This window comes from Vulpes vulpes, chromosome 3, assembly GCF_048418805.1.
Source record: "Vulpes vulpes isolate BD-2025 chromosome 3, VulVul3, whole genome shotgun sequence".
Taxonomy (NCBI): Eukaryota; Metazoa; Chordata; class Mammalia; order Carnivora; family Canidae; genus Vulpes; species Vulpes vulpes.
This window is the reverse complement of record NC_132782.1, coordinates 103404222-103428203: the sequence shown is the minus strand read 5'-3', so window position 1 is coordinate 103428203 and position 23982 is coordinate 103404222. Positions and strand designations below refer to the sequence as shown.

The window sequence follows — 23982 nt, the reverse complement described above, 5'->3', positions numbered from 1 at the left end:
TTAACCATACATTTAAAAACAGTCAAGATAGTATATTATGTGTATTTTACCACAATAAAAAAAAAAACTGGATTAAACCGGCAGTTTATAAACCATCTGACATTTATAGATTTCTTTTTAAGTAATACATATATGCAACAGTTGAGTTTTTATATATAAGATGCACCAGGCAAGCACAGTTATTTTAATATCTCAGGAAGCACAGTTAGGAAATTAGAGAAAAATCACTTTTAATGTACTACAGAACAAAGGACTAGATAAATGTAGAGGGGGTGTGAGCGCAAGTGCACACATGCTCACAGAAGTCCACAGAAAATCTTTAATATGACTGGACTTTGTCTTTGGTAAATAGAGGCAGTTCTTAAGAATTGTGATTTGTGGACCTCAGGAGCTACCACAGTGCCTAGGGGTGATGGTCGCCTTGAAAGAAAACTAGAAATGGTTTTTATTTTAAAAACACCAAACTCGGGGATCCCTGGGTGGCTCAGCAGTTTGGCGCTTGCCTTTGGCCCAGGGTGCGATCCTGGAGTCCCAGGATTGAGTCCCACGTCGGGCTCCTGGCGTGGAGCCTGCTTCTCCCTCCTCCTGTGTCTCTGCCTCTCTCTCTCTCTATCATAAACAAACAAACAAACAAACATAAAAACACCAAACTCTCCTGGTTATTTCCCCTATTTTAAGATTTTATTTTTTAGTAATTTCTACACCCAATGTGGGGCTCTAAATAACCTAAGATCAAGAGTCACATGCTCCACCAACTGAGTCAGCCAAGTTTCCCCTTTACCTACATTTTAAAAGAAATGTTCTGAGTAGTTCAGTCGAGCATTGGACTCTTGGGTTAGGCTCAGGTCATGATCCTGGGTCCCTGAGATGAAGGTCCGTGTTGGGTTACCTGCCCAGCAAGGAGTCTGCTTGTCTTCCTCTCCCTCGGCCTCTCCCCTCACTCGTGCTCTCTCTCTCGAAAATAAATGAATAAATCTTAAAAAAAAAATTTTTAGAAATGTTCTTACAGGATGAATGGATTTTTAAAATTTAAATCTTGACTAGGAAAAATATTTCATATAAAATTCAAAAAGCATAAAATGGTATATGGTGAAGTCTCCCTACAACCCTCAGCACAGTGCTACTGACAGACATTAAAAATGTTACTAACTGTAGGGGTGCCTGGTGGCTCAGTCAGTTGAACGTCCAACTCTTGATTTTGGCTCAGGCTGTGATCTCAGGGTCGTGAGGTCCAGCCCCATATGGGGGTCCATGCTGAGCATGGAGCCTGCTTAAGACTCTCTCTCTCTCTCTCTCTCTCTCTCTCTCTCTCTGCCCCCTCCCTGCTAATGCTCTTTCTCTTAAAAAAATGTTATTGGGATGCCTGGGTGGCTCAGCGGTTGAGTGTCTGCCTTCAGCTCAGGGTGTGACCCTGGAATCCCAGGATCCAATCCCACATCGAGCTCCCTGTGTGGAATCTGCTTCTCCCTCTGCCTGTGTCTCTGCCTCTCTCTCTCGGTCTCTCTCTCTCTCTGTGTGTGTGTGTGTCTCATTAATAAATAAAATCTTTAAAAATGTTATTAGTTTCTTTTAAATCCTTTCTTTTAAATTTTGTATATAGGGCAGCTCCGGTGGCCCAGCGGTTTAGTGCCGCCTTCAGCCCAGGGCATGATCCTGGAGACCTGGGATCAAGTCCCGCATTGGGCTCCCTGCATGGAGCCTGCTTTTCCCTCTGCCTGTGTCTCTGCCTCTCTCTCTCTCTCTTTCTCTCTCTCTCTCTCTGTCATGAATAAATAAATAAAATCTTTAAATAAATAAGTAAATGTATATAAGTGTTTACATATTCTAGTGTTTCTCTACGTACTGTTCAGCACCTAACTTTTTAAACTTAATATACATCTTGAAGATCCTTCCAGTTATTCTTTTTATGAACAAACTATTTCAGTTAGTAGATATATCATAATTAAGTCATTTCCTACTTACAGACATTTTGGTTGTTCCTAGTCTAATGAATGTTTTTAAGTAATACAAAATTTGGACCTAATAAATAGATAGGTCTAATCTAGAGATTAATGTTTGACCACTGACTTTAAGAATCCCAAAGGCCATTTAGTGTGGTCCCTCCCATCTACCCCCATGAAACATACACACAAATAGAAATTATAAAGAAAAATAAGTGACCTCCCTAAGATTTTGTAGGTAGTTTGTGGCAGAGTCTGGGCTAAAATCTGACAACCCTCATTTTGCGTCCTCTTTCCAACAAATCCATATAACCAGCATTTTATTGCATAGATAATAGTCTCCTTTAAAAATTATATCATCTCGGGATCCCTGAGTGGCTCAGCGGTTTAGCACCTGCCTTTGGCCCAGGGCGTGATCCTGGGGTCCTGGGATCAAGTCCCACATTAGGCTCCCTGCTTGGAGCCCTCTTCTCCCTCTGCCTGTGTCTTTGCCTTTCTCTCTCCATGTCTCATGAATAAATAAATAAAATCTTAAAAAAAAAATAAAAAAAAAATAAAAATTATATCATCTCAGTGGTTTGAACTTGAGTTAAAAAAGAATAATGAGGCATTTTACTTCACTGATCCTCACCACCAGAACTTTTTAATTTTTTAAGAACATGGTTTAAAATAGAAAAAGTGGTGGGCACCTGGATAGCTCACTCGGTTGAGCATCTGACTCTTTATTTCAGCTCAGGTCATGATCTCGGGGTTAGGAGATAAAGCTCTGCTCAGGCTCCCTACTCAACGGGGAGTCTGCTTGAGATTCTCTCCCTCACCCTTTGCCCCTCTCCTCATGTACATGCATGCAGGTATGTGCTCTCTCTCACTCTCTCTCGAAAATAAATCTTTAAAATAGAAAAAGTGAAATTGTCTAAATAGCACTGAAGGCTCTATGTTGACAAGAAACTGTTCCTCCAACCCCTGGCCCCGCAGTTGTCCATGGCCCTTTGTCCAGAAACCATCACTATTATTAGTGTCTGGTGTTTGGTATACCTATCCAGAGAGTCTGCGCAAAGCAAAACCCCACATGTGCACATGTGTGTGTAACAAATAGGACACTATAGATCTTGTTCTATACCTTTCCTTTTTGGCCTCTTTGAACGTTTCTCTGAAGTTGTTAATAATGCAAGTTAAATCTGATTTTACAGGTTTATAAGCTTTTTTTAAAAGATTTTATTTATTTACTCATGAGGGAGAAGGTGGCTCCATGCAGGGAGCCCGATGTTAATAATGCAAGTTAAATCTGATTTTACAGGTTTATAAGCTTTTTTTAAAAGATTTTATTTATTTACTCATGAGGGAGAAGGTGGCTCCATGCAGGGAGCCCGATGTGGGACTCCATCCCGGGTATCCAGAATCAGGCCCTGGAGTGAAGGTGGTGCTAAACCGCTGAGCCACCCAGGGATCCCCTAAATAAAATATTTTAAAAAATAATAATAAAGTCGTATTGACATCATTCTGCATAAGAATCAGAATCAGGGCTCAGCAGTTAAGTGCCTCCCTTTGGCTCAGGGTGTGATCCTGGAGACCTAGGATCGAGTCCCATCGTGCTCCCTACGTGGAACCCACCTCTCTCTCTGCCTGTGTCTCTGTCTCTGTCTCTCTCTCTCTCTGTCTCTCATGAATAAATAAATAAAATCTTAAAAAAAAGAATCAGAATCAAAGTCCTATTCAACACTATTTGAATTTCAAACACTATTCCCAGTATTTGATGTGATGTCTCTGGCATAGTCAGAGCTCAGTTGTGAAAATCTCTGGCTAGAGATAGTGACAGTGAAAAATAAAATAACAGAGTTCAAAGAGTCTCATTTTTACCTTTTACCCAAGATTTCTAAAACTGGAGTTAGTAAAAAGTGATTAAATTGTTTGTTTTTTATTTAGTACCTTCTAAGTGCTAGGTACCACATGGGACACAGAGATGATTCATTCTCCACAGAAATAATTTCCTTTGTCTCCATTTGTACTATTGAGGGGCTGACTGGTCTAGAACTAGATAATCAAACTCAAAGTAATCAGGCATTGGCTGCAGTTTTCAAAATAGTTTAAAAAGCAATGGGAGGGATCCCTGGGTGGCGCAGCGGTTTGGCGCCTGCCTTTGGCCCAGGGCGCGATCCTGGAGACCCGGGATCAAATCCCACATCAGGCTCCTGGTGCATGGAGCCTGCTTCTCCCTCCGCCTGTGTCTCTGCCTCTCTCTCTCTCTCTCTCTCTCTCTCTCTCTCTCTCTGTGACTATCATAAATAAATAAGAAATTAAAAAAAATTAAAAAAAAATAAAAAGCAATGGGAAACTATATTCTAAGTCATCAAATACAAAATATACAAGATATTACTACAGGGCAATTTATGAGTTATTTTCTTCTCCCCAACAATAAATCATCTATCTCATAGGTTAGTTTTCACCTGATTGTAACTATATCAAGAATCTCAATACATTTCATATTTACAGGAAAATAAGTGGGCCAATACTATCCTTCACTAAGAACCTACCCTGTTCTGCTTCACTGTGCCATGTTTTGTGGTCTGTGCTTTATGTGCTCCAACATAATCCTTATACTAGCTCTAAAATGGCTCAAAAAGGGGCACCTGGGTGGCTCAGTCAGCATCTACCTTCTGCTCTGGTCATGATTCTGGGGTCCTGGGATCAAGCCTCATGTTGAGCTCCCTGCTCAGCAGGGAGTCTGCTTCTCCCTCTTCCTCTGCCCCTTCCCCTGCTCATACTCTCTTGCTCAAACAAATAAATAAAATCTTTTTAAAATAGCTCAAAAAATTGTTATCCCCTCTTATAGACAAGGCAACTGGTGTTCTGAGAACATAAGTCAGTTGTCCAAAGTAATAGAGTAAATGACAAAGCTGTGCTTTTATTTATTATTTTTTAAAGATTTTATTTATTTATTCATGAGAGACACACAGAGAGAGGCAGAGACACAGGCAGAGGGATAAGCAGGCTTCCTGTGGAGAAGCAAAAAATATATATATACATACACACACATATATACATATATATACTATATAGTATATATTTATCATGCTATTTTAATCAGTAGGGAAATGGATCATACAGCTAAACATGGTCCTAAGGCTTTCTTTATCCTCTATTATAGAAGTAAATTTTTAGATAATATACACTAGTATATATATACTAAAGATATACACAGTTGAGCCTTTGCATTAGTAGAAGGAGTTTTTAGAAAGATAATTGATTCATGAAATAATTGCTGACTCTTTCTGGAAAGGGGAAAGAAACAAATGGGATACATACTATTGGTTTTTCTAGTTAGAAATTGTTGATCTGGATCTTCCCTACCATTCAGCCATTTGGAAAACTTAAAAAAATATATTTGTTGAGCATTAATATTGACCCTCTCATCCACTGCAAGTATTCATTGGAAGCCATTTGGTACGATATGACCTCACCTGTCTAGATTAAGTTAGAGAAGGGCACTTGACTCAGACTTGACCAACAATTCTTTGTTGCCTTAAGGTATCTTTGTATCCTTAGAAACAAATTCCCCTTCTGTGCTTAAGCTAGCTCCAGATAGTTTCTGTTACTTTCAAGCCAAGAAGTTTTAACCAACAGAATTACTCTGGGGATGATTGTAAAATTTGTCTCTAGGGGAAGACTGCTCTTTTGAAAAACACTTTAATGGGTCTTCTGGGTATATGAAAGTAAAGCAAAAATTCATTCTTAAATGAAGCAGCTCAGAACAATTATGAACAATTGCAATGCACAGTGATGTAAAAGAATGACTACATTGTGGGCAAGGCTGTCTTTGCAGGCTGTTGTGTTAATGTTGTTTGCCTTTCTGTTGTTTTTGGAGGAGAACTATTTCTTTTCCTTTTTTTTTTTTTTTTTTGGACCTATGCTGCCAAAGCAAGCACTCCTCCCTCCTTTTAAAAAAATAATCTCTATGCCTAACATGGGGTTTGAACTCATGACCCTGAGATCAACAGTCATAGGCTCTACTGATTGAGCCAGCCACGTGCCCCAGTCTTCACTTTCTTTGGCCAGAGCTGGCGACAAAAAGAGATGGGATTCTAGGGAAGGCAAGAATGGATAAAGGAGGCTTTTATCCCAGCAAGGTCAGTTGGCCCATGGAACATAACCAAAGAACTCTCACAGTGAATTGTGCTATTTAGCTTTAAGATTTTCCTTGTATTATGCTAAGTCTTCCATTGAAAACAATTTTTAACATGGAAGCCTAGTCTTAACGGTGCTTTGGGAAAATAAGGAAGGAGCTGTGCTCAAGCTTAAGGAGAAGATATGTTGTATATATCTTCATGAGAAGTGTACATTGGCACAACCACTTTTGAAAACTCTTTCAACCATGACTCGTATACCCTCCAAGCCAACACTGTACCCTAGAAAAAATTTCACATATGTGATTCAGGAGACTATACAAGCATATTCACAGCAATGTAAATAATAGTGGGGGTTTGAGGAGCCAAAAATAATCTAAATGTTGGTGATAGGAAAATGGATATATAAATCATGGTATACTAATATAGTGGAATGCTTCATGGCAGAGAAACATAATTATATACAGCAGGGATGGATTGAAATGAGCAGAAGTATATTTTTTATTTTATTATTTTTTGAGGCAGGGAGAGAACGTGGGTGGGTGGGTGGGGACAGAGGGAGAGAGAGAATCTTAAGCAGGCTCCACTCCTAGTGTGGGGCCTGACATGGGGCTTGATCTCACGACCCTGAGATCACGATCTAAGTGGAAATGGAAAGTCAGATACTTAACTGACTGAGCCATTCAGGTACCTGAAATCAGCAGAAGTATAATGCAGGCTGGAAACAGTTCTATCATGGAAAGATAAGCATGATTATATACATCGTTTAGGAATGTATACGGTAATTAATTACATAAAGAAAAATGGAAATGTTCTTATTTTTTAAGATTTATTTATTTATTCATGAGAGACACACACAGAGAGAGGCAGAGACACAGGCAGAGGGAGAAGCAGGCTCCATGCAGTTAGCTTGATGTGGGACTCGATCCCAGATTCCGGGATCACGCCCTGAGCCAGAGGCAGACACTCAACCACTGAGCCACCCAGGTGTCCCAAGAAAAGTTGAAATGCTTTTAAAAAGTTAGGACAGCAATTACCTTTCAGAAGAAGCAGGGAGAAGGTGGGACTTGGGAGGAGCACACAGGAAGCTTCAAAAGAACAGGTTAACATTCTGTTTCATAAATTGGGTTGTATAATCCCAGATATTCATTTTATTATGTTGTATGACTTACATTAACATATTTTTGCACATGTGCTTTCCTTGCATACTCTTAACAATGAAAGAATAAATTAATTGTCAAATTGCTCCATGGCACAGAGTTAAATTTCTACTGATGGTGTATGAGAGTGCCGATGAATGTAGATTTTTTTCCCTCTGGTTTGGGGATGGAGGGAAGAAGATTCCCACTTCAACAGCTGTCCTTTTAAAAAAATATTTTATTTATGTATTTATTCATGAGAGACACACAGAGGGAGGCAGAGACACAGGCAGAGGGAGAAGCAGGCTCCCCGTGGGGAGCCCGATGCAGGACCTGATCCCAGGACCTGATCCCAGGACCCCGGGGTCACGCCCTGAGCCAAAGGCAGATGCTCAACTGGGGAGCCACCCAGGTGCCCCTAAGGGTTGTCTTGAAGTAGCTTTGTGAGTTAGGGCGCAACTTCCTCTGCTCTCAGGACATTGGCGATGTCTGCACAACACTCTGAAGGAACTCTGTAAACCAGAGGGGTAAGAAATGCGTCCCTATGCAAACATTATATGTTCTCATTCATTTGGGGAATATAAATAATAGTGAAAGGGAATATAAGGGAAGGGAGAAGATATGTGTTGGAAACATCAGAAAAGGAGACAGAACATAGAGACTCCTAACTCTGGGAAACGAACTAGGGGTGGTGGAAGGGGAGGAGGGCGGGGGGTGGGGGTGAATGGGTGATGGGCACTGAGGGGGGCACTTGACGGGATGAGCACTGGGTGTTATTCTGTATGTTGGTAAATTGAACACCAATAAAAAATAAATTTATTATATATATATATATAAAGAAATGCGTCCCTATGGCCTTGGCAGAAAGACAGTTACTGATGATACACTGTTGCAAAATAGAGCAGTGTTTTATTTCACAAGCTGCTGCAGCTGGTTCAATGTCCTTTTGATGGTTCTATACAGTTTCCAAAGGTTGCAACATGTTGCATTCCTAGAAACCAAGGGGCGGGTCACTCCCCCCTGCCCTCCTCGGCTTCCTACCCTCCCATCAGGCCTGGGCACCTGCCGTTCCCCATTCTGGAAGACCTTTCACTGCTTTGTTGGCCTGGCCGACTCCTGGACCTCCCTTCAATATTTAAGTCCAGGCAGCCCGGGTGGCTCAGCGGTTGAGCATCTGCCTTCAGCCCAGGGCGTGATCCTGGGGTCCTGGGATCGAGTCCTGCGTCGGGCTCCCTGCATGGAACCTGCTTCTCCCTCTGCCTGTGTCTCTGCCTCTCTCTCTGTGTCTCTCATGAATAAATAAAATCTTAAAAAAAAAAACAAACATTTAAGTCCAAGGGCTAATGCCTCTTGCAAACTGCCCTCTCGCTCTTTGATGTCTCATCCCAGATCACCTCCGCACCTGGGTGGTGATCGCTGGGTAAATCGCTCCGTCACACCTCAGTTTCTGCAAAGATGAGATCAGCGGGGATGTCTGTGAGGGTGGTGCCAGAGGGCACAGAGCCCAGGATGCTGGGTGGTGGAGCTGCGCTGAGTTCGAATCCCCCGCCCCTCTCTCTGCGGGCTTGAGGCTCAGTTTCTTTAGTGTGACTAAGGGATGCTCTGACATCGTAAAGTTACTACTCGAGGAACCCGGCCACCGCTTAGCACCTCCCGGGGGGCCCCGCCCTTCCTTCAGGACCCCCGGGGCTGGTCCGGAGACTCCAAGGACCTCTCCTCTCCCAGCGCTGCAGCCACTGCAAGCGCGGCCCGGCGTGCGGCGGGGAAAGTCCTCCACGTGGGAGGAGGGGCCTTGACGCAGGGCGCGGAGGAGACGACTCAGGAGGCGCTCTAGGCCGCCGGGCTCTCTGCGCTCACACGCGGGGCTCCTGATTGGCTGGAGGCCGCCGCGCGCGCGCGTCTTCCGGCCCAGAGGGCGGCCCCAAAGAGCACGACTTCCGGTAGGAGCTGCAGTCGTCGCTCGCGTCGGGCCCAATGGCGGCCCCTTTGCTCCACGCGCGGTTTCCCGGAGATGGGGCTGCCTCGAGCTCTGCAGTCAAGACTCTGGGCGCGTCGAGGACCGGGTGAGGAGACCCCGGGACGCTTCGCTCTGCGCCGTCTGGGACAGAATCCCAGGACCGGGGGTTAGGGCGGCGGATGTGAAAGGGCCTGGGGGCAGAGCTGATGGAGTCGGGGGAGCAACGGCTAGAGAGGGTCATCTCGGGTCCTCAGGAGTGAGCCCATGTCCCCGAAGCGGGTCGTAAAGATGGGAGAGGGGGCTGGGAGGGTGACTCTGTCCCCCACCCGGGCCTCCCCCACCGCCCCCCGGGCCTGGGTACTAGCCTCTCCTTAACTCCTCCCTCCGGCGTCTTCGTCCAGACTTGGAAGGAGTTCCCTGGGCTCTTTGATTTGTGGCGGGGGTGGGGGTGGGGGGGATGCCGTCCTTCATGGCACACAGTGTCGTAATTTTTTGTTTGAAATTTGTCAACACGTGCACTTTTTTAAAGTCTGTCTCAACTTTTTTTTTTTTTTTAAAGATTTATTTATTTGAGAGAGAGAGAGAGGGGGGACCCAAGCTGCGGGAGGGGCAGAGGGCGAGAGGGGGAACCTCACGCCGACTCCGCGTTGAGCTCGGGGCTGCAGGTTGGGCTCCCATCTTAAGACTCTGAGATCATGACCTCAGCCAAAACCAAGAGTCCCATGCTTAACAGACCGAGCCGCCCAGGCGCCCCTGTCTTCCTCCCTGAAAGCTCCTAACCCCTGAAACATTTCAGGGTTTAACTTTTGAGAGTCATTATTAGTAGGATGCTGTTTTTCCGCCCTCCGTGTAGAGGAAGAAAACTTTGTGACACTTGGCAATTATGTCATTCATAGTATTTAAGTGCCTATCCTTTCTTGTTTATTTATTTATTTATTTTAAAGATTTTATTTATTCATTCATGAGAGACACAGAGAGCAAGAGAGGCTGAGACACAGGCAGAGGGAGAAGCAGGGAGCCCGATGTGGGACTTGATCGCGGGACTCCAGGATCAGGCTCTGGGCTGAAGGCGGCGCTTAAACCGCTGACCCACCCGGGCTGCCCTGCTTTCTTGTTTAGATGCTGAAGACAGGAGTTTATCAAAAGACAGTATTTCTGCTCTTAACAGAGCTTAGAGTCTAAGGAGGGAAAGGCAGTGGCCAGGCCAATAAATGAAGGAACAGTGTGGTTTCAGGTAGAGATAACCTGAAGAAATAAAACAGGGTGATGATGGGGGGAGAGGGAGAGGATGAGTACTTGAAGATCTCGGTCCCTCTAACATTTGACCTTCAGCTTGAATGAAGAGCAGAACCCAGTGAGTGTAGATCTGGAGCATGAGTGTTTCTAATAGAGGGAACAGCAAGAGAAATGGGAATCAGCTTGGCAAGTTTGAAGAATAGAAACCAACTGGCTGCAGTACGTTAAGTGGTTGGAGATGAGGTCAGAGAGGTAGGCCAGGGCCAGATTAATGTAGGACGTTGAAGATAAGTGACAGAGTTTGGGTTTGTATTCTAAGTGAGGTGGGAAACCTTTGGAGAACTTGACAGGAGAGTAGAGTAGCATGATCTGTCTTAAGTTTTGGAAAGATCATTAGATCACTGAATGAAGAATGTTGGGAGGTTAGAGTGGAAGCAGGGAGGCCAGTTAGGCTTTAGCGGTAGTCCCAGTGAATGGTGTTGGCTCAGTAAATGTTGACTGTTACAATTTTCAACCTTCTCTGTTCTGCACTCAATAGTGTGGTAATCTCGGTTCTACAGGCTTTCAGATATGCTCACGTTAGAGAATGATTTCTTCAATTCTCCCCCAAGAAAAACTGTTCGGTTTGGTGGAACTGTGACAGAAGTCTTGCTGAAGTACAAAAAGGTAAGGGGAGATAATGTGATGTTTGGTGTCCATTCCCCCCCATGCTTTATTGAGATATAATTGATATGTGAAGATTTGGTTTTTGTTGGCTAGGATATAATTGTAGCCTTTATACTAAACACCAGTAGACATAGTAAAATGAATTTTAGACGTCAATCTTGAAGTCAGTTATTTAATAACAACAGTATGATGCTATCAGCTGAAAATTAGTAATAGCCTCTTTGCTGAGGTTGTAGACCTTCAAATGCTTTATTTGCATAATATCTTTAAAAAACTATCAAATGCTAGGATAAAAAAATCGTTAGATCAGAGCATTTTCTTTCCGTTTTTAAAGACATTTTTTAGAGAGCAAGCACATGGGGGAGGGGTAAAGGGAGAGGGAGACAGACTCCCTACTGAGTGCAGACTCCATCTCACAACCTGGAAATGATGACCTGAGCTGAAACCAGGAGTCGAACTCTCAACTGTCTGAGCTACCCACTCACCCCAAGAGCATTTTATTTCTTAAGGAATTACCTAAGCATTGTTTTGGGACAATAAACCAACTCTATCAGTAGGGATTTGTTTTGTTTTTTGGTTAGGTTTTGTGTTAGTTTAGAAGTGATTCTACTAAATCTCAGTGATGGAAGAAAACTATGAATGTCTTTTTGTATGTATAAGCATTTTAAATCCGTATATATGTGAAAGGATGGTCTCTTCTGTCATCAGCTGTTGTATTCAGGTGTCAGTAGGCACATATACCTAGATGGGAACAACCTGTTAGTATTCATTTTCTTTTTTTCCAAGCCTCCTAGCTCCACTCATATGAGTTTTTAAATTTTTGTAGTTAGAATTTTACAATCCATTGATCTGTGAAAGTTATTTTATTTTATTTTTTTAAATTTTTATTTATTTATGATAGTCACACACACACAGAGAGAGAGGCAGAGACATAGGCAGAGGGAGAAGCAGGCTCCATGCACCAGGAGCCCGACGTGGGATTTGATCCCGGGTTTCTAGGATCGTGCCCTGGGCCAAAGGCAGGCGCCAAACCGCTGCGCCACCCAGGGATCCCTGATCTGTGAAAGTTATGATGTTCCGTTTGTAATAGTAAAAAGTCCTGCTATTTGTTTTTTAACAGGAAATTGAAGCAAACTACTTTCCCCCCCCCCTGTTCTTGTTTAGGGTGAAACAAATGACTTTGAGTTGTTGAAGAACCAGCTATCAGATCCAGACATAAAGGTAATTAATTTACATTTGATCATGAGCAAAGTTGTTGCCACAGATTGAGTTTGCAGTTTTGGCCCTATTCTGTTCTCAAGAAATTGCTCTCAGTATGGTCCCCCACTTTAATGCGGTGGCTCTCAATCAGGGACACTTTTGCCCCCAGGACACATGCGGTGATGAACTGGAGACATTTTTGGTTGTCACATCTTGGGGAGGGAGGGCTTCTACTAGCATCTAGTGAGTGGATGATGGGTGCTGCTACATGTCCAGCAATGTACAGGGCAGCCCTCCATAGCAAAGAAGCATCAAGTCCAAGATGTCAGTAGTGCTTAGGTTGAGAATTCCTCCTTCATCTTTCCTTTTGGAACCTCTTTGGTCTGTGTTGCATGCAGCTCTCATGTCTTTCCACTGCTAAAACAAAAACACAAATTGACTTGTGTTTCAAGCTGCTACTACTACTACTCTTTTCAGCATTTTTGAAAATGTTTCAAGAGAAGTAGCTTTTAAGATATATACCTGTCACATAGTCACGACTCAATAAATTTTGTTTCCCTTTTTTCTCCTAATAATTCCCAGTTTTGGAAAAAATAGTCTATTACCATGGTAATGGTAGTCAGATTGCCTGAGATCAAATCCTTACTCTGTTTCCCAGTGTGTGATCTTGGGCAACTTGTTTAACCTCTCTGCTTTTGTTTTTGTCTTTGTAAAACCTGAAAAACAAGAGTGGGCTTTTAAATTAGAGGTTTTAGAGGATCCAGTGAGTTAACATATGAGAGGTGCTAGGACAGTTCCTGACACAAAGGGCTTTGTAGTTTTTATCTGTTGTTTCTGCTGACAGTGTGTATTTTCTCATTTCCTGTACATGTTTAAATCCACTGTGAGTCCTCTGCTATAATAACTATGATAGAGATCTTTATCTTTTTACATGTGCCTTTTGTGACTGCAAGAGGTCCTCTGCATCTACTTTTTTTGCTACCTATTTGAGCATGGGCTCTGGCTCTGGCTACATGGGTTCCCTCCCTTACTGGCTTTGTTACTGGGTAAATATACTGCCCTTCTAAGCCTCACTACCTCCCGCTATAAAATGGAAACCAGTGGTAGCACCTACCTCATGGGGTGGTTGTAAGGATTAAATGAGTTATTGTGTGTTAAAATTTTAGAACAGTGCATGGCATGGTAATTACTATATTAGTGTTTACTATTATTACTTTACTGACAAAACTCCTGCTGTTTGAGATCTAGCTGAAGTATCTTTTTAAAATTTATTTTATATTTTAAAGGATTTTATTTATTAGAAAGTGGTTGTGAGAGAGAGCATGAACAGGGAGAGCAGGAGAGGGGCAGAGGAGAGGGAGAAGCAGATTCCTGCTAAGCAGGAAGCCTGATGTGGGGCTTGATCCCAGGACCCCGGGATCATGACCTAAGCAGAAGGCAGACACTTAACTGACTGAGCCACTCAGGCCCCTCCGAAGTGGCCTCTTTATTTTTATTTTTTAAAAATATTTTATTTATTTATTCATGAGAGACACAGACAGAAGCAGAGACACAGGCAGAGGAAGAAGCAGGCTCCCTGCGGGGTGCCCGATACAGGACTTGATCCTAGGACCCCAGGATCACGACCTGAGCCAAAGGTAGAATCTCAACCACTGAGCCACCCAGGCATCCCGTGAAGTGTCCTCTTTAGTTGAACATTCCTTGGTTCTCTATAAGTACATGGTGTTCATTCACTCTATTCCCCACCCTTCCAGCGGATCTTCCTTTTTTTTTTTTTTTTTTTTTTAATTTATTTATGATAGTCACAGAGAGAGAGAGAGAGGCAGAGACACAGGCAGAGGGAGAAGCAGGCTCCATGCACCAGGAGCCCGACGTGGGATTCGATCCTGGGTCTCCAGGATCGCGCCCTGGGCCAAAGGCAGGCGCCAAACCGCTGCGCCACCCAGGGATCCCTCAGCGGATCTTCCCAATCACAAATCTGTCCTACAAGGACTTCAGTAATTTATCTCTGCCTCTCTTTGATTCCCTGATTTATCAGTTGACGTGCTTCCCACATAGTTCAGCCATAACTGAACTACTTTTGATTTTCTGAATACATGCTTGTTACTCAGTGAGGAATGTAGCCCCCAGAGAACACCCAGTCTGTTTACAGACAGCAGAAGTGTAACTTCCTGTTTAAAACTTTCCCTGGCCCTCCAGTTCTTCTGTGGGTACAAAGAACCATTTTCTTTGTGTTCCATTATTGTTGTTTTTAAGTTTTTTTTTTTTTTTTTTTTTTTAAGTAATCTCTACAACCCAGCGTGGGGCTCAGACTCAACGACCCTGAGATCAAGGCTCATATGCCCCACTGACTGAGCCAGCCAGGCACCCCACTGTATTTTTTATCAGCACCTCTTGGTGGTGTGGTGTCTTGACATACCCTGGCAGTTGCAGCAGTTGTGTCTGTGTTAGTTCAGAAAGTGTTGCAAGTGATTTGCTAATAATGGTTCAGTACTAAAGCATCAGCATTTGCGACTAGTTCACTTTAAAAGATGGAGCAGTTTACATGGTAGCCTTATAATTTTGTTGCACTGTTTTTAGTGGAAAAGGGATAGGATAGAGTTAACTCCGTTTTATTTGCACATAACTTAGCTTGTTTTCTCTGCTTCAGGCCTTGGTGAGACACCAGTAAAGCTACCTTTACTGATTGTGGACATTATGAAATTGCACCATAGTGCAAATGAGTTGTGATTTACTTGATTTTACTGCCTGCTTACTTGGGGTTTTATCAGGAAAGAGTCAATCTCGTTGAAATTTGTCACAGCACATCGCAAGCAGTCATGGTTGAATGAAGTTGAGAAAAAGGCAGTGGGCTCCTTCTCTGTGTGGAGCATGGCATTGTGGAAGAGTTGCAAGAACACAGGCTTTGACTCAGACAGGTTTGAACCTGGTTCTTTATTAGCTTCTCAAATGGGCAGGTTGAGCCATTCAGGCTCTTAGCCTCAGTTTCCTCAGTTGTAAAATGGGAATAACAGCTCCATCGTCAACATTGTTAGGATTAGTAAGAGATGCATATGCGTGGTATTGAGCATCATACTTGGTACCTGCTGTGTTCTCACTAAATAATACTCCCTATCAGTAGTCCATACCTGCAGGTACAAGGCTGGCTGGTAGTAGTCTCTCATGTAGGTACCATACTGTCTGTAATAATCTATCACTGGAAGCACAACACTGTTAGTAGTCCCTTGTTATAGGTACAGCATTGTATTGCTTTTATTTATATATGCCTTTCCCCTACTGAGTCTTAATTAGCATTAACCATTTCTTTCCAAATTGAGGGGGGGTTGGTTTGTTCTTACATACGTGGTACATGTGAGTTATTACAAACAGTATATATTTACCTAACTGATAGCATATTTTATACATGACTTCTTTTCTTTTAGTAGTTTTTCCCATGTCACTAAAAGTTTATTGCCTGAAAATATTTCCTGGAGTACTGGAGCCAAGATTTATATATTAAACCTTTTTTTTTTTTTTTGAGATGGGTGAGAGAGCATGACATGAGCAGAGAGGACAGAGAGAGGGAGAATCTTTAGCAGGCTCCATGCTCAGCATAGAGTCTGATGTAGGGCTCGATCTCAACAACCCTGAGATCATGACCTGAGCCAGAATTAAGAGTCAGACACTAAACTAACTGAGCCACCCAGGCACCCCTGTATATATAACACATCTTAATACATTTAGATCTTGTTACAGGTTGATTTGAGAAAAAGTTGTATGTATTGATGTCCCTAATTAATTAGCTTAGATTGAATGTTATCAACATGTTTCAACATCAGCATGAATAGAGAGGAAATAGAGGTAACTCTAGTCCTTGTGGCCTTTTTTTTTTTTTTTTTAAGGTTTTTTTAATTTACTTATTCATGAGAGACACACACACACACAGAGAGAGAGAGAGAGAGAGAGAGAGGCAGAGACACAGGCAGAGGGAGAAGCAGGCTCCATGCAGGGAGCCTGACGTGGGACTTGATCCCAGGACTCCAGGATCACGCCCCGGGCCAAAGGCAGGCGTTAAACCGCTGCGCCACCCAGGGATCCCCTAGTCCTTGTGGTCTTATAGGGATTTGAATCTGCCATCCTGCGTTTGAAAAAGTGTCACATGTCAACATTTGAGATATTTCCACTTACTTAGGGCAAAGGAAGTGATCAGAATGAAGTATTACATTTAATTCTTTTTTCTGTATGTCTGAATTGGTAGTTGTAATGTAACATTATAACATCCTTCTGTTTTAATACAAACTTAGAAATTTTCATTCCAGTTTGGCTTCAGTGTAAGTTTGTAAGTTTTTTCTCCTAATTTAAATATTACTGGTAGGTGCTTGGTGCACTATAGGTATCACGTTTTCAGTTAATGTAGAGGATTTGTGATTTTGAAAGCACTTTTCTTTGTTTGTCTTAAGGATGACCAGATGATAAACTGGCTGTTAGAATTTCGTTCTTCCATCATGTACTTAACTAAGGACTTTGAGCAGCTTATTAGTATTTTATTGGTAAGTTACCGGTTATTTCACTGGTATGTGCTTCAGTACTTTGAAAACAGAACATATTGTATCAGTAAAATGTTTCTTTTATGTTTCTCTTCCTCCCACCTCTAGAGATTGCAGTGGTTGAATAGAAGTCAGACAGTGGTGGAGGAGTATTTGGCTTTTCTTGGTAATCTTGTATCAGCACAGACTGTCTTCCTTAGACCATGTCTCAGCATGATTGTTTCTTATTTTGTACCTCGTAAGTGGTTCTTTGCTTTTTTTGATTTTTCATTTTTTAAATCTCTGTATTTTATTTTTTATTTTTTAAAAAGATTTTATTTATTCATGAGATACACAGAGAAAGAGGCAGAGACACAGGGAGAGGGAGAAGGAGGCTCCCTGTGGGAAGCCTGATGTGGGACTTTATCCCAGGACCCTGGGATCACAACCTCAGCCCAAGACAGACGCTCAACCACTGAGCCACCCAGGTGTTGCTTTAAATACCTCTTAATTGGGCAGCTGGTGGCTCAGGGGTTTAGGGCTGCCTTCAGCCCAGAGCCTGATTCTGGAAACCTGGGATCGAGTCCCACGTCAGATTCCCTGTATGGAGTCTGCTTTTCCCTCTGCCTATGTCTCTGTATCTCTCTCTTTCTCTGTGTCTCTCATGAGTAAAAAAATAAAATCTTTTAAAAAAGGAATACCTCTTTATTAAAATAAAGCATACTTTCTAGGAACAGTGAGGGGATTGTGCCAACAAGGAAAATTCTGAGATGCATATTGGCAACAGTTTAGGTACATATCTATTCCTTATAATTTCTGTGGAAGCATCTAGATTTGTTACTGTGATTTTTTTTTTTTAGGGTTATAATTTGCTTTAGTGAGATTTTCATGAAATGTAAAAATCAGTGATTTTTATCTTTAAAATTATTTGAGGTTTTTTTTTTTTTTTTTTTTACCTGCAAATTCAGTCATTGTACTATGTTTGGACAATGGAAAATCTCTTTTTTGTGTAGCAGTCGATTGTTTAGATTGGTGACAAAAAGAATAACATATCTTGTTTTTCCCTCAAAAGCCCGGGTGGTAATTAAGGAAGGTGACGTAGATGTTTCCGACTCTGATGATGAAGATGATAGTAAGTATAAAGAGAAATAGAAGAAAGTGCAAGGGATGCTTCCTGTGTCTGAGAGAATGCATATTGAATGATAAAATATATGGCAATGCCAGGATTTATTCTTATAGGTAGACTGTAACAGATGGCAACCTTTGATGGAATCTTTTTGTTACATTTAGCATTAACATGTAATCAGCTGCCTTTGATGCATTACTTATGTAATTGATCATTTAGTCTCCTTTGATAGTTGGCTCTGGAGAAAAATGTTAAGTTTAATTTGTTGCTAATAAATGATTCAGTTATGTTTAGTGGGTGTTTTTAGCTTAAAATACATAATTTTTCAGTTTCCAATTTTATTTTTATGCTCATACTTAGTTTTCTCATTGTAGATCTTCCTGCCAATTTTGACACATGTCACAGAGCCTTGCAAATAATAGCAAGATATGTCCCATCGTGAGTATCCTTTTGTTGCTTATTTTGAATCATGGTCTTTAAGTCTCAAGAAAATTATAATCAATTAGTAGGAAATTATTATGTTCACAGCATCAAAACTCAAGTTGTATTCTACATGATGGTTTTTATTTTTCCTTTTTTTAAGATTTTATTTATTCATGAGAGACAGAGAGAGAGAGAGAGAAAGAAAGAGAGAGAACGAGACATAGGCAGGGGGAGAAGCCTGCTCCACGCAGGGAGCCTGATGTGGGACTTAATCCTGGGACTCCAGGATCATGCCCTGTTCCAAAGGCAGACGCTTAACCTCTGAGCCACCCAGATGTCCCATATTCTACATGTTTTTGTAACTTGTTGACAGAACAACCACATTCTACATGATGGCGTTTTAGTTCTCTCCGTTGTCTTTTATTTAAAAATTGGGACACCTGGGTGGCTAAGCGGTTTAGCGCCTGCCTTTGGCCCAGGGCATGTTCCTGGAGTCCTGGGATGGAGTTCCACATCAGGCTCCCTGCATGGTCTCTGCCTCTTTCTCTCTCTGTGTGTCTCTCATGAATAAATAAAATTTTTAAAAAATTTAAAAATTTAAGAATTAATAACTTGATTAAAATTATTTAAATTGTTGCTTAAAGCTTGTGTGCAAATTTTCTTCCACATTTTATATTGTGGTTAGAATTTTGCTTTTGCCTTCTACAAGATATGATATCCAAAAATTTTCATTTAAGCTTGTGTCATGCCATATAAGTAAAAACTGCAGTTCAAATACTGTATGTGGATTACATTTGAATTTTTTTTCTTAAAGATTTATTTTAGGGATGCCTGGGTGGCTTAGAGGTTGAGCATCTGCCTTTGGCTCAGGGTGTGATCCCAGTCCCAAGATTGGGTCCCACATCGGGCTCCCTGCATGGAGCCTGCTTCTCCATGTCTGTGTCTCTACCTCTCTCTCTGTGTGTGTCTCTCCTGAATGAATAAAATCTTAAAAAAAAAAAAAAAAAAAGGATTTATTTTGGGGGGCCACTTGAGTGGCTCAGTGGTTGAGCCTCTGCCTTTCACTCAGATCAGGGTCCTGGGATCCAGTCCCATTGTCAGGCTCTCCACAGGAAGCCTTCTTCTCCCTCTGCCTATGTCTCTGTCTCTCATGAATAAATAAATATTTATATTAAAAAAAAGATTTATTTTATATACTCCCCCTGAGTAGGGGGAGAGAAAGAATCTCATGCAGATTGCCTGCTGCGTGTAGAGCCTGATGTGTGACTCCATCCCATGACCCTGAGATTGTGACCTGAGCTGAAATCAAGAATCAGTTGCTTAACCAACTGAGCTCCCAGGCACCCCATATTTGAATTTTTAAAAAGTTACAGAAAAGCATAGATTTTTAAGAAAAGCATGGATTTCTTTTGGAGGGGTGAACTTGAAGTTCCTTCTCTAAGTTTATTTGCTAACTTCAAAAAAATACCAAATTGTTACTTTTTTCTCCTTTTTAAAATAATATATGTGCACGACATTGGAAAACATAGATTTTAAACTGAAGTTTTGTCACTTATGTAGAAAAAAGAATTGCCCTTTAATTTGCTATTGATAATAAGGTTAATGGGTTAGGTCTCCCTAAGTTATTGTAGATTTTCTCTGAAGCCATGTGTTTAAGTTCCGGTTATTTGAAGTAGTTAGTTACCATTTGTCTCTTACATCCGTATTTGCTCTTAAAATGGAAATGTCACTTTCCAAGAAACTCCAATTAACATGGATTAGTTGATTTTATTTATTTATTTATTTTAAATAGGACACCATGGTTTCTTATGCCAATACTGGTGGAAAAATTTCCGTTTGTTCGAAAATCAGAGAGAACATTGGTAAGAAATCTTTTCATGGGGAAAATAATGGAAATTTTGGTTTAGTTTTAGGTGATGTTACATCTATCTTTGCAATTGTTTTCTAGATTAAACTCAAGAGAAAGAATTTGACTCAGATTCCTTTCTTAGGAACTCACTAAGGATGTGAGTGCCTTTTCCTCACTAAGGAAGGCAAAGTGCCTTTGCCTCACTAAGGATGTCAGTGCCTTTTTCCGTTATACAAATCAAGGGCAGAATCCATTCCAGAAATATCTGAATAGGTTTAATGAATATACAGATAAAAATTACAAGAAGGTAATAGTATATGTATTACCAATTGTAAACATGCCCTACTTGAACATAACGTATGGATGAATTCTTAAGTTTTTGTATAATATTTAGATGATCTGTGGTTTTCAGTAATGAGTAGTGGTTTCTTTTTAAGCATAGCTTATTTTTTCCTAAATAAGGTCTTGTAAGTGTTAAATACAGAGTTAGTAAGATTTTGCTAATGCTTGTGATAGTCTGCTTCACATGGAATATTATAAATCTTGTCTCTCTTATAGATATAAAAATCAACAACCCACTAGAAAACTGCATTTAGCAACATGAAAAGAGTTGCGTGCCATGACGAAGTGAGATTTATTCTAGGAATGCATACATTTAATACCTGTTAAAATCAGTTGATATAACACACCACATCAGTACAATAGATGACAGAAACCACACAATCCTTTCAACAGATGCAGAAAAACATTTGACAAACACTAAAACCCTTTCATGACAAACATAAGGGAACTTTTTCTACCTGATATAGGGCACCTATGAAAAACTCAACAGGTAACATACTACTCAATGGTGAATGACTAAGGGCTTTCCTCTAAGATAAGGAACAGAACAAGGATGTCTGCTTTTGCCGCTTTTATTCAGTGTTGTCCTAGAAGTTCTAGCAAGGGCGGGCAGGAAGAGGAAAAGGCATCCAGATTGGAAAGGAAGAAGTAAAAATGCCTGTATTTACATTTAGAAAAATCCTGAGGAATCCTCAAAAACACTATTAGAACTAAAATGAGTTCAACCTGGTTATAGACTATAGGATTCAGCATACAAATGCCAGTTGTACAAGATAATCTATTGGGACAGAGAACAGTCTTTTCATAAATGGTTGTGGGACAAATGGAAATCTACATGTAAAGAATGAAGCAGTCCCCGCTTTCCCAAACAAAAGTGAACTCAAAGTGGATGGAAGACCTAAATGTAAGCTGAAAAGAAGCTCTTTGAAGAACATATAGGTGAGCATTTTTTGACCTGGGATTAGGCAGTAATTTCCAGATAGGATGCCTGAAGCACAGGAGCCCCAGAAAACCAGACAAGTTCAACTTCTTTAAAATTAAACAGCTCAGCTTTATTGGACACCTTTGAGAGAATGAAAAGACAACCCAAACAGTGGGAGAAGATACTTGTAAGACATGCATTGGAAGGAGCATATCTAGAATATGTGAAGCACTCTTTAACATCTTGATAATAAAAAGGCAAATAACCCAATGTAAAAATGGGCAAATGATCTGAAAGGTTTTTTTTTCCAAAAGTGATACATATATGGTCAGTGAGCACATGACAAAGCTCAACATCACTAGCCATTGAGGGAACGCAAGACAAAACCATAAGATCCCACTTCATACCAACTTGGATGGCTGTGCTCAGATAGTAACAAGTAGGGGTGAGAAGTAGAGAAGTCAGAACCCTCGTTGTATTACTGGTGAGAATGTATATAATGTGGTGGAACTGCTTCGGGAAGCCTTCTTGACAGTTCTTCAGAAAGATTAAACATAGACTTGCCATACGACTTAGCATTTCCACTGCTAGGTGTCTATCCAGCAGAAAATGTATGTCTACACAATACTTTACACAAATATTCAGAAGCAGCATTATTTGTGACAGCCAAAATATAGGAACAAACATGTTTATGGGCCAGTGAATAAACAACATGTGGTATCCACACATACACACACACACACACACAATGGATATTATATGGTTATAAAACGGGATAGTTTACTTGCTACAAACAGTGAACCTTGAAAGCATGCTACAACGCCACATAGTATAAGATTCCATTTACATGACAAGTCTAGAATAGGCAAATCCTTAGAAAGTAGATCAGTGGTTACTTAGGGCTAGGGGGAGGTACGTTACTAAAATATACAAAATTCCTTTTTAGGGTGATGCAAGTGTTGGTTATGGTGAGGTTGTGCAACTCTGAATATAATAAAAACTGTTGAACTGGTACACTTTAGATGGATGAATTGTATATGAGGGTTCTGAGTTCGAGCTCCATATTGAATGTAGAAATTACTTAAAAATAAAATCTTAAAAAAACCAACCCTACCCCCCAGCAAATTTAATTTACTGGGGGTAATTAGATTAATTATACTGAATGTTGTATTGGAGAAAGAGTATAGTTTCTGTGTTCCTGGATAGTCGATTTTTTTCTGTTTATTTTGAACTAAAGAGTGTATGATGTTTTCTCTACATCATTATGAAACGTTCATCCTTTGTTGAAATGTTTTGTCTCTTTATGTTTTAGGAATGTTATGTTCATAACTTACTAAGGATTAGTGTATATTTTCCAAACTTAAGGCATGAAATTTTGGAGCTTGTGATCGAGAAGCTACTCAAGTTGGATGTAAGTATTTGATCATTTGTTTTTCTCATTGATTTCCATTTATAAAATACATAGTATGTGAAACAGTAGTAGCAGTAATGGAGAAGAATCCACATATTACCTTTGATTGATTTCTTTGAACATTTCTTGAATTTGATGGATGTCCTGGTAGTTATAGACAGTCTGATGTCTCATGGTTGGGGAACAAGACATTGATTAATTAGATGGTCACATAAATGTGAAAATACTTTGTGTATGTAAATGCTATGAATGGAACTCATGCATAGTTATGTGCTAGAAAACGTGTCTTGTGAAGAAGTCAAGAAGGCAATCCTAAGGAAGTGATGTTGAATTCTTTATACACTTTTTAAAGAGGACTGCAGTGGGAATGAAGGAAAGTGGTGGATTCTAGTGACATGGGGCAAGAAATGCGAATGGTCCTTTTGACTGGATTGGAAGTACAGTAGTAGAGGGTAAGAGAGAGGTAGCTTCCTGGGGAATAGAGTTGGTGTTGGCCATAGGGAGAAAAGTCAGGAGGAGGCTGAGAGAGGAAGAGTTCTGTTTTGGATTGATTGGGGTTCAGGTGGGGAGCCAGATGGAAAATCCTCTGCAAGCAGTGGTAGCTTCAGGTAGGGAAGAAGAGCACACCTGTGCAGTGATGCTGCTTAGGGCAGGAGAGAGAAGATGTGATGGGAAGTGGGAGGGAAAGCAAGTATGGATACCTACAGAGGATCTGGAAGAAGGAAGGGTTTGGTTGTGAGTATGAGCTATTGTTGACATTTTGAAGGAGGATGAGCAGAGCAAAAGTCATGTCCTTGGATTTGGTGATTAGGAGGTAGTCTGCTGCTGTGCCCTGGAGGGGGAAGCTGCGTTTCAGGGGAGAGTGTGCATGGTTGGCGCGTGGGGCTGTTGGGGGCTTTGGTGAGGATGTAGGCGGGGCTGGAGCAGGGCTGAGGGTCGTGCTTTAGGGTTGGGGCAACTTAAGGTCTGTGGACAGAAGATGAGTGATGGAGGAGAGCAGTGGTGCTGTGGGGAGGACAAGGTAACCACAGGGCAGGTCTGGGAAGATCTGGAGGGTGGGCAAGCTGGCTCATTACTCACTGGGAGGAAAGCCTGTCTGGCAGTTGCATATGTAATCTCTGAAGTCTTCCCATGGTATACATACT

General features: G+C 41.3%; 1 protein-coding gene across 1 annotated transcript in view; it reads left to right on the top strand.

Moving 5' to 3' along the window:
- Positions 1–9070: 9070 nt before the first annotated feature.
- The window catches only part of RRN3 (RRN3 homolog, RNA polymerase I transcription factor), a 29481-nt gene continuing 14569 nt past the window's right edge, over positions 9071–23982 (top strand). The window contains exons 1-9 of the mRNA XM_026003151.2: positions 9071–9263; positions 10954–11059; positions 12224–12280; positions 16699–16788; positions 16894–17023; positions 17837–17896; positions 18265–18328; positions 20106–20175; positions 22739–22837. Of these exons, the coding sequence (XP_025858936.1) occupies positions 9175–9263; positions 10954–11059; positions 12224–12280; positions 16699–16788; positions 16894–17023; positions 17837–17896; positions 18265–18328; positions 20106–20175; positions 22739–22837 (765 nt within the window). The 5' untranslated portion in view covers positions 9071–9174. The remainder of the gene's footprint in view (positions 9264–10953; positions 11060–12223; positions 12281–16698; positions 16789–16893; positions 17024–17836; positions 17897–18264; positions 18329–20105; positions 20176–22738; positions 22838–23982) is intronic.